General features: G+C 47.3%; 1 protein-coding gene across 3 annotated transcripts; it reads left to right on the forward strand.

Annotated features, from left to right (window-relative positions):
- The first annotated feature begins 755 nt into the window (after positions 1–755).
- Positions 756–10,665, forward strand: REELD1 (reeler domain containing 1). 3 transcript variants are annotated; one of them, XM_065665198.1, is made up of 7 exons: positions 756–843; positions 2,398–2,615; positions 3,520–3,742; positions 5,348–5,502; positions 6,205–6,493; positions 7,152–7,215; positions 9,596–10,665. In XM_065665198.1, the coding sequence occupies exons 2-7, from the start codon at positions 2,399–2,401 to the stop codon at positions 10,178–10,180; spliced, it is 1,533 nt and encodes a 510-aa protein (XP_065521270.1). In that variant the 5' UTR covers positions 756–843; position 2,398; the 3' UTR covers positions 10,181–10,665. The 3 variants fall into 3 exon arrangements, with proteins under 3 accessions (XP_065521270.1, XP_065521268.1, XP_065521271.1); XM_065665196.1 differs by lacking the exons at positions 756–843; positions 2,398–2,615 and adding an exon at positions 3,072–3,087; XM_065665199.1 differs by lacking the exons at positions 756–843; positions 2,398–2,615 and adding an exon at positions 3,316–3,388.
- The last annotated feature ends 6,306 nt before the right edge of the window (positions 10,666–16,971 follow it).

Genomic DNA, 16,971 nt, shown 5'->3' on the forward strand with positions numbered 1-16,971 from the left:
CATTGTGAGCAAGGAGCTGCTGGCAGGGAGAGAAGTGAGCCTGGTGACAATGGCCAGGGTCAGGAGAGACTCCTAATGACCAGAACAGCCTGCAGAGATGAGGTGGATCCCAGGAGAAGCTGGGAAACCCAGGGATAGGATCAGCTCTGTGGCTGAGCACTGGCATGGCTGCAGCCCATCTCAGGCGAGCTGCAGGGAAGTCAGCCTGGAGTTAAAGGCAGCTCATGTGCCAGGAGACAGTCACACATATCAGTTACTGAGTCTCCTGTGCCAGCTCTGGTGGGTTTGTGGGGTGATGAAGGCTCCTCCTGGCAGGGCTGGTCTGTAGGAAGCACCTTCCTGGCCTTTCTAGCAAGATTCTTTTACTGCCAAAATAACTCCCATGTAAGCATGAGAGACAGGACACACTGCTCGGGGGTCATGAACTAGAGGGAGCTGGCTTCGCTTTGCTTTGCAAAGCTTCAGGCGGCAGGGAATGGGGGATGTATGTGGAGAGAAACAGGGCAAACGAGTCTGATCCTCCTGCATCTCTGCACAAACTCCATGGGTTGCTGCTGCCCCCCCCCCCCCCCCAGTTGCTTCGTTTTCGTTAGAGAAGCTTGGAGATGTGGAAAAAAAAACCCAAACCCAAACAAACCAGGGGGTGGGATGTGAGAAGGAAAACTAATATGATTAAGGCAGGATTCAGGCACTGGTGGAGAGCTGCCGTAGGTGGTGGGTATTAGCAGTAACAGCTGCTGCGCTTCCCATTAGAGGAGAAAGTGAAGAAGGTCCCTGAAAGGATGAGTCTCTGGCAGGCTGGGACAGCAGCGGCAGCAAGCCCAGCGGCAGACGTGTCCCGAGGTAAGAGCCAGCAGCACCAGCCCAGGTGGCCCCAGGGAGCACGCTCCTACTCCCTGTGCCTGAGCAGGGAGAAAGGTGCTGGGGTGGGGAGGGGGCAAGGAGGGATGGGAAGCAGGGCACAGCCTGAGAAACACCCATGGGAAAGAGCTGCTGTGCAGGGAGACTTTTGTGAGCTTCAGCAAGAAATCACATTCAGCAAGGGAGGCGCAGGTGTGCCTGAGGAGGAGGCACCCTGCCACTGTGCGGGGACTGGGGTATTTAACAGGACTATTTAGCTTGTGGGAATGTGACTCCCACAGCCACCTTCTGACACATAACTGGTTAGAGTGGCACGATGCTTGGCTGTGGAAGGTTAAACTGCATCCATCTGCTCCCTGCTTCAGGCTGGGCACAAGCTGTTTTGTGTGCAGTGGTGGTTCGTTAGAGTCAGCTAGCGAGTTTCAAAAGCGCTAGAGACGGAGGTGTAAGCTAGACCTCCTCAGCCTCTGTTTTCCTCCGATTTATTTAAATCTACTTATTGAGTAAGCATAATGAGATCTAAGCCAGGAAAAGCTGCATGTTGAAAAGATGTTAGAAAGTGCTACATTAAAAGCAGGACTACCTGCTTACGATATCCATTACAATAAATATGGGGCACTCATCCTTCAGCTTCACTTTCAAAAGTGCATTCTGAAAAATCAGAATAACAATACCCCAACTAATCTGAAAATGTGTTTTGTGCCAGCCAGCAAAGCTGAGAGGTACTAAAGACACAGAATGCCAAATACTAAACTTGGACCTTGCTGAGAAAAGACACTTGCTTTGATTAAAAATTGGAGAATAAGGAGAAATCTTGGCATTAGCCAAAATGGCTGCCTTTTATCTCAGGCTTCCAGTGCTGATTTCAAAGACCTTTCGTCAGCAACAGTGAGCCCTGACCCACAAATACAAGCTGAAATGCTGCTGGTGGTAGAGGATGAGTCCAATGGTCACAAGCAGCCTGGCACTTCCAAGCTGCAGCGTGTGGGCTGCTAAAAGATGCCTCATGCTCCTGCAGGCTGGAGTGAGGGGCAGCCATATCCTGTCCCTGCAGCGACACGGCTCTGTGCCAGCAGGCAGGGAGAACCTCTGTGCTGGGCACCAGCCCCATGAGCCATGGGGCCTGAAGCAGCTCTGAAGGTCTAAGGGTAAATGCTTCCCCCATTGAATAGGTTGTACATTTGGGCTGGGAATGGTGGTGGGTGCTGAGCACAGTCATATGGAGGCTCCTTCTAAATGCTACAAGACTTTTTAGAGCAAATCTTCCCCGGCAGCTCCCTCCATGGGCAACTTTGCAAGAAGTGCATCCTCTTGTAGGGCATTTCCCCCCTGAGTCTCTGCAATTTACTTCAACATGTGAAATGCTGTGGATAGCCAAAGTGGCTCCATGTGCCACAGAGATCACTTATTCTCTTTGGTTAAAGGCTGTGGGAAGGGCAGCTCTGGAGCTCACCTAATTCAAAGGCACCAGATGGGCTTACAAGGCTGTGGAAGCCACTACTTTGAAGTGAACCTGATGGTTGTTTTCCACCATAGGATGGAGGACAGCGGGAGAGCCCACATAGCCATTGTTGGCTGGGCATGCACGACCTTGTGTTTGGTCTCTTACGTGGCTGCCTTCTCGCACGGCGCAAGCCTTTCTGCCTGCACTGACATGATGCCCAGGCACCTGAGAGCACAGCTGCACCGCCCAAACAACTACGTTACCATCCACACCAACATGTCCTTCTACTCCCCAGGTGACAAGGTTCCAGGTAAGGAACAGCTGCTCATTCCTGCATCTGAAAAATATATGATGACTAATGTCAAGTGATGGTATTGATCTTTGTGATGGCTGGGAAGAGGGATAACTGCTCTGAGTGAGCTACACTACCTCTCTCATCATAGAATCAGAATGGTTTGGGTTGGAAGGGACCTTAAAGATCATCTACTTAAAACCCCCTGCCATGGGGAGGAAACAAATGCATTTACAGAAGGATTCCAGTTGCAGTGCTAGGCCTAAGGTTTCTCAGGTGGTGGCTGACTCCAGGTTTTCACCATGCTGCAGACCAGCTGTTTGCTGGAGGCAGCCAGTAGATTTGCATGCTTTGGGTGGGATTCATTTATCTCAACTGTGTCTCAACCATACCGCACCTCACCACATGCAACAGACACCTCCAGAGGGTAAAGTCGCCTTCCCTGCTCTGCACTGCACAAAGGGATCTGAGTGACTTGCTTGACTCTTCGGTATGGTTGGGCAGCATCACTGCTCCTGAGGCAGATGCAGACAGAACTGAGAGGCACTGCTCCTCAGCCAGGCCACTTGCCTGCTCATCCCCATGCAAAACAAAACCCCTCTTAGGGCAGCGCACGAGCCTTTCATGCAGCCTAATGCAATGTGGTTAGCATATAATCAAGGGGAGAGGCGGGAAAGACTCAAGCAAATTTTCCATGCAACTACATACTGCAACTACATACTGCAAAGTCAAAGGTAAAGTCTGGCCTCCTGAATCCAGCATGTCCAAGACAGACCATGAGGACAATGAGAGTAAGATGGTTTTGGTGTTGTTCCACATGGTTTTCTTTTGGTTTCAGTGCTACTACTGGAAATGATGTTGCAAACAGTTCACCCCATAACTATGAGACAAATCCATTTATGTCCTGTGTTTTGTCTTGCAGTGACAGTGAGGAGCACCAGGGATTTTATGGGCTTTTTGCTTCAAGCTCGCAAAGTGTCTAACGATGAAATCACTGGCACGTTCATCTTCATCCCTCCTGGCTCCAAGCTGCTGACTTGCTTTGAAGATGGTGACACTGTCACCCACTCGGACAAGTCACTGAAGAGAAACCTGTCCTTCGTATGGAAAGCACCAGACCAACCCATTGGAGACATCAAGTTTTTGTAAGTACATGTTGGTTCCTAACCAGGATTCATGTCTTCTTGGTTAAAGGCTTGACTTTATTTTTCCATTGTCCAGCACAGTGGTTTATGTATCTTGAACCCCATATAGCTAAATACATATCAAATGCTGCAACAGTATCCCAGCCGGTACATAAATTACTATTTGTATCTGCTGGGCAGTGCTGCTTTTTATTTTCATGTTCACTATTTTCCCAGAATAATCACACTGAAAGATGACAGCCTAAGCACTTAGGAAATAGGAATATTAGGGCACAAAGAGAGAACTGCGATCAGGTTGCATGTCCTTCTACATGACACAGCCCATGGGACTTCCCTGCCTACAGGATAATCTTGCATATCACTTCTGTTTAAAAATGAAATAAAAATGAATGGATTGTTTACATTTTGCTAAATGTAAACAGAATTATTGACAGTAGGAAGAGAGAATGAGCAGTGGGTCAAAACTTGACACCACTGTCCCGAACTACCCAATAATTTAGTTCTGATTTGGAATGAAATTAAAAATCTTCTGTCTGTCTTAAAGCAAGCACATTTCATCTCTTTCATTTTGAAAGAGATGAACTTATAACATTTTGACTTTACAAAACCACTTAGAAGCTGCTTGGCCAGATGCTTGGCTGCTTCCCAAAACATAAACATCCTGGTGAGTGCAGGGGCTTGTGCATCTCATTGTGATTCAACAAAAATTCATTGAAACAGAAATACTGCTGCTTGGCATTTCCAGTTTTTGGCTGTTGTTTTAGATAGGGAAATACTGTTAAAAACAGATAAAACTCAAGCAACCCAATAAACCCAACCCAAATTCAACAACACCTTTTCCTAGCCCCCCACTCTGATCTTTCCTTCACCCTCTGGCTTTTGCTGGTTTCTGGTAGCCTCTCCCTTTTCTCCGTATCACAGCATCTGGAAGAACTCCCTGTTATGTTTAAAAATGCCTTACAAGAATCATCTGGCACAGGAAAACCTAGGTCAGTTTCCTTTCAGCTAGTTCTCTTTCCTTTTAGCTAGTTTGCAGAAGCAGCTGAGCAATCCGAGCTGAAATTCTCCCCAAATCTTCAACTTAAATAGGGCTCTCTGGCTGAATAGTTAAAGGTTGGCCAGTGCAGTTTTGGCATCTGACAGAAAGCAGAGGGTTGGGCAGACCCAAATATCAAAGGGCTGAGAAGAGAGACCTTTTTTTTCCCCTACCTATTCTGCTGTTTGTACAAGTTACATTGACTTGTTTTAATTAGTAAATACCACTGTTGTTTCCCTGCCTACGGAAGATCAGAAGCAGAGCTAGTCCAAGTTTTCCAAATGTGCTTCTATCAACACAGCAAAGATAAAAGCTTTTTTTCCAATAACTGAAGTTCCTACACGGTTTTTCAGCTGATCTTAACTACAAGTGGTGGTTCTTCACCCCACATCTTTCTTTTGGGACCCGGCATCTTTATTTGTAATATGAAAAGTGTGACAGGCTAATCCTTTAGAATTTTGCATCACTTCTGTCTTCAGATCAAACCAGTCTTTGTGATTAGCTAAACAGTCAGATGTTTTATTCATGCCATAGAGTCAGTAAATTCTTGCCTAATTATGTTTTAACAGCATCTCCGTAGTCCAGTCATACTTTGTTTACTGGGCAAAGATTGAATCTGCTGTTGTGGCTCACCGAGGGCAAAACAAAATGCCTGCTGGCAGCAGTGAGAGGCCCGACCCTGTAACTGCTGTAACTCCTTTGCAGGGACCAGCTGACCCCACAGGTATGGCGAGCAAACATACGTGTTTCTTACCGACCGCTTCCCACAGAGTAGTTTTACAGTTTATTGCAGGCAAGCACTGAACACAAATGACCCAAACAAGCTGGAGGGACCCGTTTAACTCCTGTGGCCAAACTCCCTGAAGTGAGGGCATGGGTCAGCGTCTGAGCTGATGGAGTCAGTTCCAAGGAGGGTACCAGAAAGATAAACAGGATTACCAGATATTATGATTTCAATGCAAACCCTAAAATGCAACATACTTTGCCTATAATCTCAGCTCCTGAAGACAAGCAAGCGCAATTCACAATGCTATCTAGATAAAGGAATAAATTCATCTCTAAATCTGACTGCTTTCCTTCAGGTATGTATTTAGCTGTGTTTATGCAGCCTTTGGTTTATGAAATGCCCCAAGAATTTACTTATACCCAAATCAGATGTATTTCTCAGCATTTCTGGCATGGCCCCAAAACTGAGTCCTAATTATTTTACTTGGCCATAATTTAGGCAGCAAGCTTTGCTGCTTTGCTTTCCATCTGGGTTCCCACTTAAAGTTAAGTGACATGAAAACAAAAACCAAAAAAAGTCACTGCTACAATCCTTCCTGGCAAATGCTAGGACTGAGTGGGATTTGAAATAAACAAACCATGGACAATAGGCTTCTGCTCCTCTCACCCTGCTTCTTGTTTGGTTTCCATGCTGGACAAGGTCCCACCTCTCCTGTGGATGCCACTGGCTTCCCCCTGCACACCACAGTGCCTCCTGCCAGCCCCACCAGCACTGCAGCAGCACTGACACCAGAGCCAGATGTTGGCACCCATCCCATTGCTGAGCCGAAGCAGCTGGCCCGGCCCTCGCGGGCTGTGTCCGGTGGGAGCGGTGGGTCCAGCAGCCAGTGGTTGGAGCTGTCCCTCCCCACCCGAGACCCCAGCACCACAGCTGCCATACAAGAGCTCCTGCCCCAGGACAATGCCTCCAGCTACAGCACCCCCAGTGGGTAAGCTAAGTGGTGGGAAGAAATAGGGAAATAGGAAATAGAAAATAGGAAAATATTACTGGTTTCCCTGTGAATGAGTGAGGGTCCATGTTGGAACGTGTCTGTGGCTTGGGGGGAGGAAAGAGAGTATTCGCTTGATGAAATTTTGAGGAGTAATGCTTTGGAGATTGCACATGACAGTGACAGGGAGAAAATATAAAACTCTTAAAAACCAATGCTGGTCCAGCGAAGAACTGGCTGAGTGGCTGAAAACCATGATAAAAGCCATTGACTGCTACAGTATTTTTCTAAAAGCATGTAAAATATTCAATGACATGGTGAACTCAGCAGACTTATTTCTCCATCTGCAGCAAAAAGGAAGAAAAGATTCAAAGCAATTAGGAAATTTGGGCTTGAGGATGTCTGCTCTGAAGTCTTACAGGGTTTGGGCTGCATAAGCTTTCATGCAGCACTTCACACTGTGGGTGAAAACAATGCAGATAGGAATAAAAGATCAGGCATTACTAAGAATACAGCCCCATATGGTCTATGTCGACTGAGAGCATCCCGAGGCAGCTTTAGGGAGCAGCACACTTCTCTGGTTGTGCAGGGGTTCCTGCATGAGCCACAGTGACATGTCTCATCTACTAACCCTGCCTTTCCTCTGTCCATTTCTTAGGGCAGGGAGCACTGCGAGTGCTGCCACCCCACGCTTGTGTTTCATGTGTAAAGAAGATGGGCAGGTAAGCGGCCAGGTTGGGCAGGATGTCTTCTCCAAAGACAGAAGGTTCTAAGAGAAGAGGAGGCTGTCTTCTCTACTGCATTGAAGCATCAAGCAGCCTGTATAAGTCTCACAAGTGACTAAAATTAGACAGAGACTGTTAAGAGGTCTATTTTTTTTTTTACTTGAACTGGGAATTGGCTTTTATAGCTCTTTTGTTTTCATTTTGAGCCTGCTGCCCTGGTTTTTAAAAGTCCCGCTGTAAAAACAATCAAAAATAACTTTTCCATACGTAGACATGACTGCAGGCTGCTGATTGCTTCTGGGCTGGAATATAGTTTTATTCCTGTGGAAGACTGAGATCATAGAATCAGCTAGGTTGGAAAAGACCTTTAAGATCATCACGTCCAACCATTACCTCCGGACTGCCAAGACCACCAGTAAACCATATCACTGTGGGCCTCATCTACAGAGTTTTTAAACACTTCCAGGAGTGGCAATTCCACCACTTCCCTGGGAAGCCTGTTCCAATGCCTGCTTACCCTCCTTGTGAAGAAATTTCTCCTAATATCCAATCTAAACATCCCTGATGCACCTTGAGGCTGTTTCCTCTTGTCCTATCATTTGTTACTTGGGAGAAGAGACCAACCCCCACCTCACTACAACCTCCTTTCAGGTAGTTGTAGATGATGTTCATTTCCAGAGGCTCTGGATAGGTACCACCCATGTTGTTCACCAGAGGTCAAAGGCTTCAGCTTTCCTGGGGATGGCCAAGGAAGCTGTATGCTCTCTGAGGACAGGGTCAGCTCAGGAGGCTGGATGAACCAGAAAGGCAGAGGTGGTGTGGCGTTAGCCACAGGAGTGAGGTGCACTCATCAGGGGCAGCTGGAAGTCCAATATGCAGAGGATGGAGAGAATCAAACCCAAGGAAAATAAAGAACTAGATCTGGGTTGCAGGATGCCACAGGAGGAAGAGAAGTAATCTCACAGAAAATAAAAGAGGAAGGGGCCATGCAGCAGAGAATGAGGTAAGAGGGACTTGTGAGGCAATTCAGTTTTCTATCCCGAAGTCCCAAATCCAGCAGTATATCTTTACAGTATGGCATTTGCATTTGCATGCAATTCTAACTTTGCCAGCCAGCTACTAATTTGCAGTTCAGCCACCGAATGTCTTTTATTTGCCCCTGTACTTTACTAGCACCTTCAGAAAATATCTCTTCCACAAACGACGCTCTGCCCCTCCCCTACTTCGTTTCTCAGCTTGCCAGGGCTCCTACCTCAGCTTTGTGCTCCTGTCACACTGTCTTCCCAGCAAGCTTTAGAAATCACTAGTGATGGTAGAGGGTAAGAGTTTCTCTGGTGTAATTAAGGGATGTGTGAAAGAGCCTGCTGGGCTGGACAGGCTGGAGAGGTTCCAGCTACTGAGGGCCAGATCCAAATCTCAGTGGAGCTAAACAAAAAAACTCCAGCACATTTTGCAGGTTTTGGATGGGGGCTCAGGTGCACAGTGGGAATGGAAAAATTCACTGGGGGCCTCCTAAATTGTATGATTGTTTCACAGTTAGCCCTGGATGATATCTGCAAAGCCTGGGTTGCACAACTGGTGTGAAGCAGCTGTTATTTTGTGACAGATAAAACAAGGTGCATGGCACCAGACAGAGCCCCTAGGAACAGGAGCATGCAAGAACGGTTATTCCCACTAAAATAGGTGGTTAAGCAACACTGAGAGGCAGCAGGTTTCAAACTGGCTGTGTAGACTGAGAAAGCAAGATGGGCTTTGGGAAGAGTTCACAGGTTGTGTCTGACTGCCCCAAAACCACTGATGTCAAAGGCCATCCCAAGTCTCCTGGGTCCCTCTGCTCCACAGTTCAAGCCACAGCCTCAGTAGGGTCATATTGAATCCCTGTGGGCCTAGTGTGACCCTAAACATGAGGCTTGGCCAGGAAGATCTTGCCTGTCCTTTTGGCATGACCCTCACAGGTCATCACTTAAGGTAGGAATTGTTTATTAAGTGATTTTTTTGGGTGATAATGATGCCTGACAAAAATTCCACCACCACCACCACGGTAGTTGCAGACCTTTACTTAGGCAAAGTCATCACCTTCCTCTCCACCTGTGCACTTCACCTCTACTCCTTCAGTCCACTCTGCCTTGGCTCCCTGGGACCAATTCCCAGTGCCTTATCCCTTTCTTGGCTATTCTGATATGGATGGAGCAGGGTTGAATCTGCCTTATTTTCTAAAAGCTACTGAGCAACCAGGGGATGGAGCAGGGTTATTCCAAGGTGAGGGGATACCTCGGTGTGAGAACTAGAGAGCTGAACTGTACCATGATGTACCTAGTAAGAGCCTGATCATCCCCCTTCTCTCACTGCACATCTTGTTATGTTTTTGCTTTCAAAGGCCAATACCATGAATGGGAACATCTTGGAAGCCTCCCACATTGTGACAGCATCTCCTTCTGCCCCACACCTACACACTCACCTGGGTGACGCTGCTGTGACAACAGCCTGGTTTGACAACACTGATGCTGCCAGCAATTTGTCATCAGCTTCAAGGCAAATGGCAGAAAGAAAACTGGCACTACAGCCAGAGGAGGCAGGTGCCAGGAGCAAGGAGGAGGAGGAGGAAGTGGGAGGGAATACCCTGCCATGGGTAACCAGACCAGCTCCTGAGTTTGCTGTTCCTGGGAAAGGGGAAGACCCTGGTAGAGGGACCCGGCTCCTTGCAGCCCAGCTTGGCATCCTCCTGGTCTGCACTGCCGCCCTGGGCCTGGCACTGGCAGCTGCCGTGCGCTGTGTCTGTGCCCAGCACTGCCACAAGCGGACTGAGGTCTCCTTCAGTGAGCCAGATGCCGGTGTCATCACAGTCAGTGAAAACGGGGAGGTGATGCATTTCCGAAAGATCCGGGAGAACAGCTTTGTGCTGGTGCAAGCCGAGTATAACTGGGTCAGCCCCTCGAGCAGCGGGAACAAGACAATCATCTGAACGTCTGCAACTCCAAAAGCTGCTCTTCAGAGGCTGGTGTAGGTGAAAATAGCCTGGCCTGTACAGCACAGGTTATAGGAAGCAGTGGTGTAGTTCCTTTATGTGCTGCCATAGAGGTAGACAAACTCGAAGTGGCCAGCTCAGACAGACGTGTTAGTCGAAAGTATCTAAGCTACAGCTGCTAAGAAAATAGAAGTTGATAGATAGTTCAGTGTGTTACACTTACTGCAATTAATATTGTATATCTGCTCATTAGCTGTCACTGCAGCCATGACATACACTTCCTCTGTTGCCTTAAGGGTGTAGCCAAAAATAGAAATTCTTCCTCCACATTGTAGTACTGCCTCCTGTTTAATCTCAGCAAAAGTTTCTGGTGTTATGTTTCTTTCTAGGAACAAGACACCCCTGATATAAACCCAACCATTCTCAGTAAGGAGCTTACGAGTTTGATTCTGTGCACTTTGTACCTCTCAGATGACAAAATATTTGCCAGTAGATTTTAAGTTTCAATTTGAAAATAAAAAGCAGTAACTCATTAGTGGAGAACATTGATTCAAAAAACACTGAATTGATCTGTGGAAGTGAAACACAGAGTGGCGGACACCAGCTTTTGGGGGAGAAACATGCTTCCTCATCAGGTGCAAATGGAAGAGAACCTTTCCTGTCCATTTGCACCTGATGAGGAAGCTTGTTGAAGCCTGACAGCTGGCATTTACTTAGTCTTTTTCTTCGAGTCAGCTCAGTAACACTCTGTGCAGAAACATGCACTGAGAAGTACCCTTGCCAGGTCACTTTGGAGAACCCCAGCAAAGGCTGCATGGAAAGTTAACAGCATCCTTGTGCTCTGAGTTTGTGCAAACTTCTCTCCAACCATGTGTTTTGGCCTTCAGGAGGCCACTAAAACAGCCCTTGGAAAACATTAAGATACTTGACACCTTTTAAGGAGAGGTAACAACAGCAAGGGTAAAAGTTTGACTGCAGCTTTGAAAGAGACAGAAATGGTCCTGATAGTGATCCTCTTGAGATGTATATTTTAGAGCCCTCCAGAGTGCAAGAATCACTCCTTCTGTAGTCCTTTTCAGGGTCGGGGAGGGGAGCTAAGATGGTCCCCAAGCTACATAATGACTTAAACTTTGGTGCTGCAGCTTATTTTGCAGCCTGAAGCAATCCCCTGTGAGCTAAGCAGGTAATGATGTGACCCCGATGGCTCGCACATCCTTCCTCATGACAACTTTCCTCTCTGTCGGGAGGGCCCTGTGGTCATGTAAAACTGACTGTCTATCTTCATGCTGGACAGTCAGTCAAAGCTCTGCTCTCACATCCTCCCTTACCTTGCCATTGACTCCAGAGGAGACAGGAGGGACATACGTGAGTTCTTCTATTGAAACCCCTTCAGTGGGATGAATGTAGTGCATCTTTTGCTAATGGCACTGTCCATTAGCATTCAGAAAAGAGCTAGTTTCTGACCATACTACTGTGCTGTGATTAGTGACATGATGCTTTGCATTACACACACAGCCAAATTTCTATCAAGTTAACTTCTTGGGCAAAATAAATAACAAACAAAGCATACTCACAAATGCAGCTTGCAGAGATGAGCTTGATGGTCTTAACTATCGCGCTTTGAAGAGAAGGGCTGCTGCACCATGGCCCTTCCATTGCGGAGTAATCAAGGGTAGTGCTGTAACTGGAAAGACAGTAGTTTTAGGACTGAAAAGGATGCTAGATGAAAGGTTTTACGTTCAATAAGATGAGCTTAAGCACTACCTAGTAGGAAGTCCACAGGGTTTTAAGTACAAGTCTAGACATTTCCAATGGCATGCCTCTCTTGTGCAATATGCCTTAGAAAGAAATCATGTTCCTGTAACCCAGTGTAACCAAACTGCATAGCGACTAAAGCAGACTGCATTCAAGTCATTGTTAATGCAGCCAAAAAAATCCTAATTAACTGAGAAAATAGGTCAACAAACTCTTACATATTTAAAGAACTATCACATATTATTTGAAAAAGTTTCCTGTGATGGCATAGCTGTTTATGAATAAATCACAAATACCTATGGCCTCTTCCACTGTCTCTCTAGGCTTAATGTTACCAGACTGCTATAGCTACAAAACCATGACCTTCCTCTACCCAGCCCCTTCCCCATGACCCAGCACCACTTCCTGCCAGGCTGACCAGAGCAGCCTGGAGAGGTTTGATTAAGGTAGCCACACTTCAACAACACTCTGCCTTCTGCCAAACTCTTCCTTCTGTTAAATTTATGCAGCTCCAATATTATTAGCAGTAAAACCAGTAATGGTGAGCTCTGAGGGACACAGCTCCTTTGAATTAGTAATGAGTTTTGCTACTTTGCAGACTTGGCTGAGACCTAAAGTGCTTGGGTTTTTTTTCTTGAATTCTGAATGACGTTTCGTTTATTGTAGTTGCCATGACAAGAGGGATGGGGGTTTTATCTTTTCTTAAGGCTGTTAAAAACATGAGCACTGATTAATTTATTAAAAGGCAAACCATTCAAACACCCCCATTCTTCATTGACATGTCTTGTATGGAAATTCATCTGTGCTCACATTTGGAACAGATTTAGGAGGGGGAAAATAAAAAGACAGGATTAGGAAAAGAAAGGCACAAACCATTCTAATATTTAGTGGAGGGACAAGTGGAAGACTTGCCTCGTTTCCCTTTCTGGGTGCATCACTGTGTTGGTCACAATCATTCTGCTGGAACCAGGGGATAACACTTCCTCCAGCACAGGCCAACCTACAGCTGACTGTGACCGACTTTGGGCTGCAATCCCTCAGCAAAGTGACAGGGCGTTGGGTCACAATTACCAACCAAAGGTGTGGAGAGCAGCCCACATTCAGCGCTAGTGAACACCTATCCTCAGCCTGTCTCCCAACCAACCAAACAGGCATCAAACACAGTTTTTGCAGTGAAAACTGCTATGGCTTAAATCCTCTGCTACCATTACGGTGCTTGAGCTATCCTAACTAAAAGCCAACCAATCAAACAAAACAACTAGAAATAACTAACTTGCATACAGACATGCCCGTTCATCACCCCCTTCCTTGCATGCTCATTTTACCATCTTGTGTCACTGTGATTCCTGCTTTTCCTCTGCTCCACAAAAATATAAATCACTGCCCCTAAACTATCAGTCCTGCATGTTAAACGTGTAATACCATCACTGATTCTTACTGCTTTTCCATGATACCAGAAATCAGTTTGGTTTTGCCCGTCATCAAGTCCTTCCGTAAATCTCTGCTCCAGAGAAGATGTCTTATGCAATGCTACATCTGCTTTATTAGAGCTGCCTGCCCCAACTGCAGTTAGCAGAGAATGGCAGCTCTCCATTAGTGGCACTAAATGTAAAGTGGAGAGGTTGCATTACACAATGTAGCTGCCTCAAAGCTTGGTTAAGTCAAGTCATCACGTATGTTTCCTGTGTTGGTTGAATTGTCACTAGTGAGCAAAAAAAAACAAACGTGGATTGATTTGGTCCCCTCCATAATGGATGACAAGACTCACATGAGAGGCCGCAGGGCCCTGAAGGCCTGGCTATCACAGTCAGCAGGGATGTGCAAGCCCAGGCTCTCAGCAGAGGCAGCACTCTTCTCAGAGCAGCGTGGGATGAGGCCTCAGTTGCTATGGATGCTTGGCTGGGTGGCTTGGCCAACCCTTTCAGCACAGTTCCTGCAACTGCTTAAGACCATACGAACCAAAAGAGGGAAAAGCAGCAAGGCCAGGAACCAAGAGAGTAAAATATTCAGCACCTCCCCCAGCAAACTGGGCATGGGGAGATGACACCTGGGCTGTCTCGCTGAGCAGTGAGGATTCATCCGTACTCCTGACGGTTTGCCTCTTCTTTAGCCAGCTCCATGGTGCAAATCCACTTATATTTAAATAACGAGAAATGCCTGTTAAAGAACGAGGAGATGCTGTAACGATTCCTGCAGCATTCAGCTGCAGGAAGACAGCTGCTTACCAGCAAAATCCAACAAGGTAGTGACCCAACCTGCCCAGCTGGGGAGCAGCAGAACAGCTTCTCACCTCCACCTCCTGGCAAGCCTGACCCCCTCTGCTACCCCCGCCACAGCCGCAAGGCTCACTCCAAAAGTCCTTGTGTCTGGACAACTCAGCAGGGCTCCTTACCTTTCTTTCCCCTCTGTTTTCTCCTGCCAGCCTCTCCAGGGCGCGCCGTCACCTGCGGGATGGCAGGGAAGGATCTGGGGTCTCATGACTGCCCTTGGACCATGAGCTGCTCAGGGATCTTTCCCGCTTCCGTCCTGCCACCAGAATGTTTCCCCTTTACAGGTCTGGTTGCGGCAGCTTTCTTTCCTCATTAGTGCACGTGTGACTCTCTCAATAAGGCATTTTGTTACATGATGTATGAAGGCCCATGTCCCAAACCCCATTTTACTGTATATTCAAGTGCATGTTTTGCTGATTTACAGCTGTTCTAGAGAACATCTCCCTTCCTGAGCAGGGCAGGCTCATAAAGGATATATCAGTTCTGACTAATGATTATTAGTACATCCCAAGGTTATGTACCACAATCAAATAACGCGGAGGAGAGAAGTGAGACTCCAGCTTACTCGGCTGAGGACAAAGATCACAGATAGTCTCTTTCAATCTTCAGATTGCAATATCCATTACAGATTGCCACCTTCTAATGTCAAAGCATAATTTGTCGTCGAGAAAATGTGCTGCTGTTTCAAAGGCGAGTCAAAGAGCACCCTTGCTGTATATCAGTGTTGATGTACATTAGGACGCCATGGCCAGGTACCGAGGACGCGCGGCTGCTGGTGCAGAGGGAAAGGAAACACGACTTGGTGATCGTCATTATGCAAACACAGGGCCCGAAGTGGGAAAACGTTTAACCCAGCCAAGTGAAGTGTCACCAGCGACTCCCGGTGCCCAACGTACCACAGACACTGCCTGTCGGAGGAGTTAACCGCGACCTCCCGGGTCTGCCGGGAGGGCTGAGGGGAGAGAGCCGTTCCAAGCGGAAAGCGCGGCCCCTGCCTTGCGCTTCCGGCCCGGGGCAGGCGGGCAGGACCTCCTGGGGCCGATCCACGCCGACAAGCGGCGGCCGCCTCCTCGCACGCCCTTCCCTTCTCGTTCTAACAGCGAGAGGAAAGCCGGCCCGCACCAGGGCTCCCCCTCGCTCCCCGCCGCCCGCAAGGCCCCACGCCGCCGCCAGGGGGCAGCCTTGCCTCGAAGATGGCGGCGGTGCCCGGGCCCACCGCTTGGTTCACTTGCCCCCGGGACAGGCTCGGGGCGGGTAGCCCAGGCCGCTGCAGCGCAGCATGGGGGATCGGGCCCAGCCAGCCCCGCGGCGGGGACCGGGGTCGCCGGTTCGCCGCCTTCTTCTCCGGGGGACGCAGCGGCGGGCAGGAGGCTGCCCGGGGCGCAGCGCGGCAGGTGCGACCCGGCGCCGCCTCAGGCGGCAGTGCGCTGGGGAGCCCCGGGCCTTGGCTAGCCCAAGGAACCCAGCGGGCCGGGCCTTGGGCACGCACACTGCCAGAGGCGACGTGCAGCAGTTCAACTCCGCTGGCCGCCTCTGGCTCCCCAGAAGACACGGGGCAGCTCACAGGAACACAGGGCAGGGAAATGGCTGAGCAGTTTATAAAGTATACAGCGCAGTTACCTCCGGGCTCCGGCTGCGGGTGAGATGCAGAATCCCCACCAAAGCAAAGGGTGTCGAGAAGGGACAAATCAAATCCTGGAAGCTAAAACCGCACATGCCCCTGTCATTTTCCGAACTGCAAACAACAAGAAGGTCTGAAGCGACCATCAGTCTGAATTTTTCACTTCAAGTCAAAGGGCTGATTTGACTTTAGACTTTCAAAGGACAGCTATCATGATTTTAAAGCAATCATCTGTGAAAGAGATGAATGGCACACTTGGTGATGTGCATGATTTATTTGACAAAGACTATTAGTTCTTTCTGGAGCAAATTAATAGTAATTCTCATCTGTTTGTCACTGGGAATTTAACGTAGGCTAAAAAGTCATGGAGAGTTTTCTTCAGATGGAAGTCCATTCAAAACAGAACGAAAAGAGATGAATTTGAGAACAAAAGCTTTAATAAAGTCTTCTTTAAATGAAAACCACTCACGGCTTGACTGTTAATCAAAAGAACATTACTTACCTTAGCATCACTGAAACCAGAATCTGGCAGCAAGTTTTTTTTTTTCCTCTTTCCTTACAGTGATAATTTATAACAGCTGAATTATTTGCTATAAATACTCTTTTCCTTCTGCTCATGTATTGTGCTGCAAACGTTTTGTTGCTAAGACAATAAACTCCTAAACAGGGGGTTCTGAAAAAGTGTATTCTAATGCATTCCAAGCAGCAGCTATTCAACAAATAACACTATGCCATCTTGACAGACTAGATTTTATTTTCAGTAGTATTGAAAAATACTGAAATTTTTCACTAAATTTATTTCGTAAACATAGAAAGCTGCTGCTTGCAATACAGTGGAGCATATTTATGTATATACCAAAGCTAAAAACTTAAACTGGGATGAATTAGCAGAAAGAGATTGCTTGAGAAAGGAGTGAGCTAGATAAGCAAAATACATTCCTAAATACATGCAAAATATCATGGAACATAGAAGATAATGGTTTAACATGCATCTTGTTACACATGGAGTGCAGTTTTTCTACATGTAATATGCACCTTACTTAAAAAAACAAAAACCTGAAAACAAACTACCTAAAACTCTTCAAAAAACTGGTACCAGCAAAATTTGACTTTTCTTAGTTTTTAAACAATGTCCCAACAGA

This window comes from Lathamus discolor, chromosome 1, assembly GCF_037157495.1.
Source record: "Lathamus discolor isolate bLatDis1 chromosome 1, bLatDis1.hap1, whole genome shotgun sequence".
Classification (NCBI taxonomy): Eukaryota; Metazoa; Chordata; class Aves; order Psittaciformes; family Psittacidae; genus Lathamus; species Lathamus discolor.

Excerpts from the sequence above, each read along its gene's own strand:
- REELD1 (XM_065665198.1), top strand. The coding sequence starts at position 2,399 with ATGGAGGACAGCGGGAGAGCCCACATAGCCATTGTTGGCTGGGCATGC. Across the intron at positions 3,743-5,347 it reads ATTGGAGACATCAAGTTTTT|CATCTCCGTAGTCCAGTCAT; the intron begins GTAAGTACATGT and ends ATGTTTTAACAG. Across the intron at positions 5,503-6,204 it reads GGGACCAGCTGACCCCACAG|GTCCCACCTCTCCTGTGGAT; the intron begins GTATGGCGAGCA and ends ATGCTGGACAAG.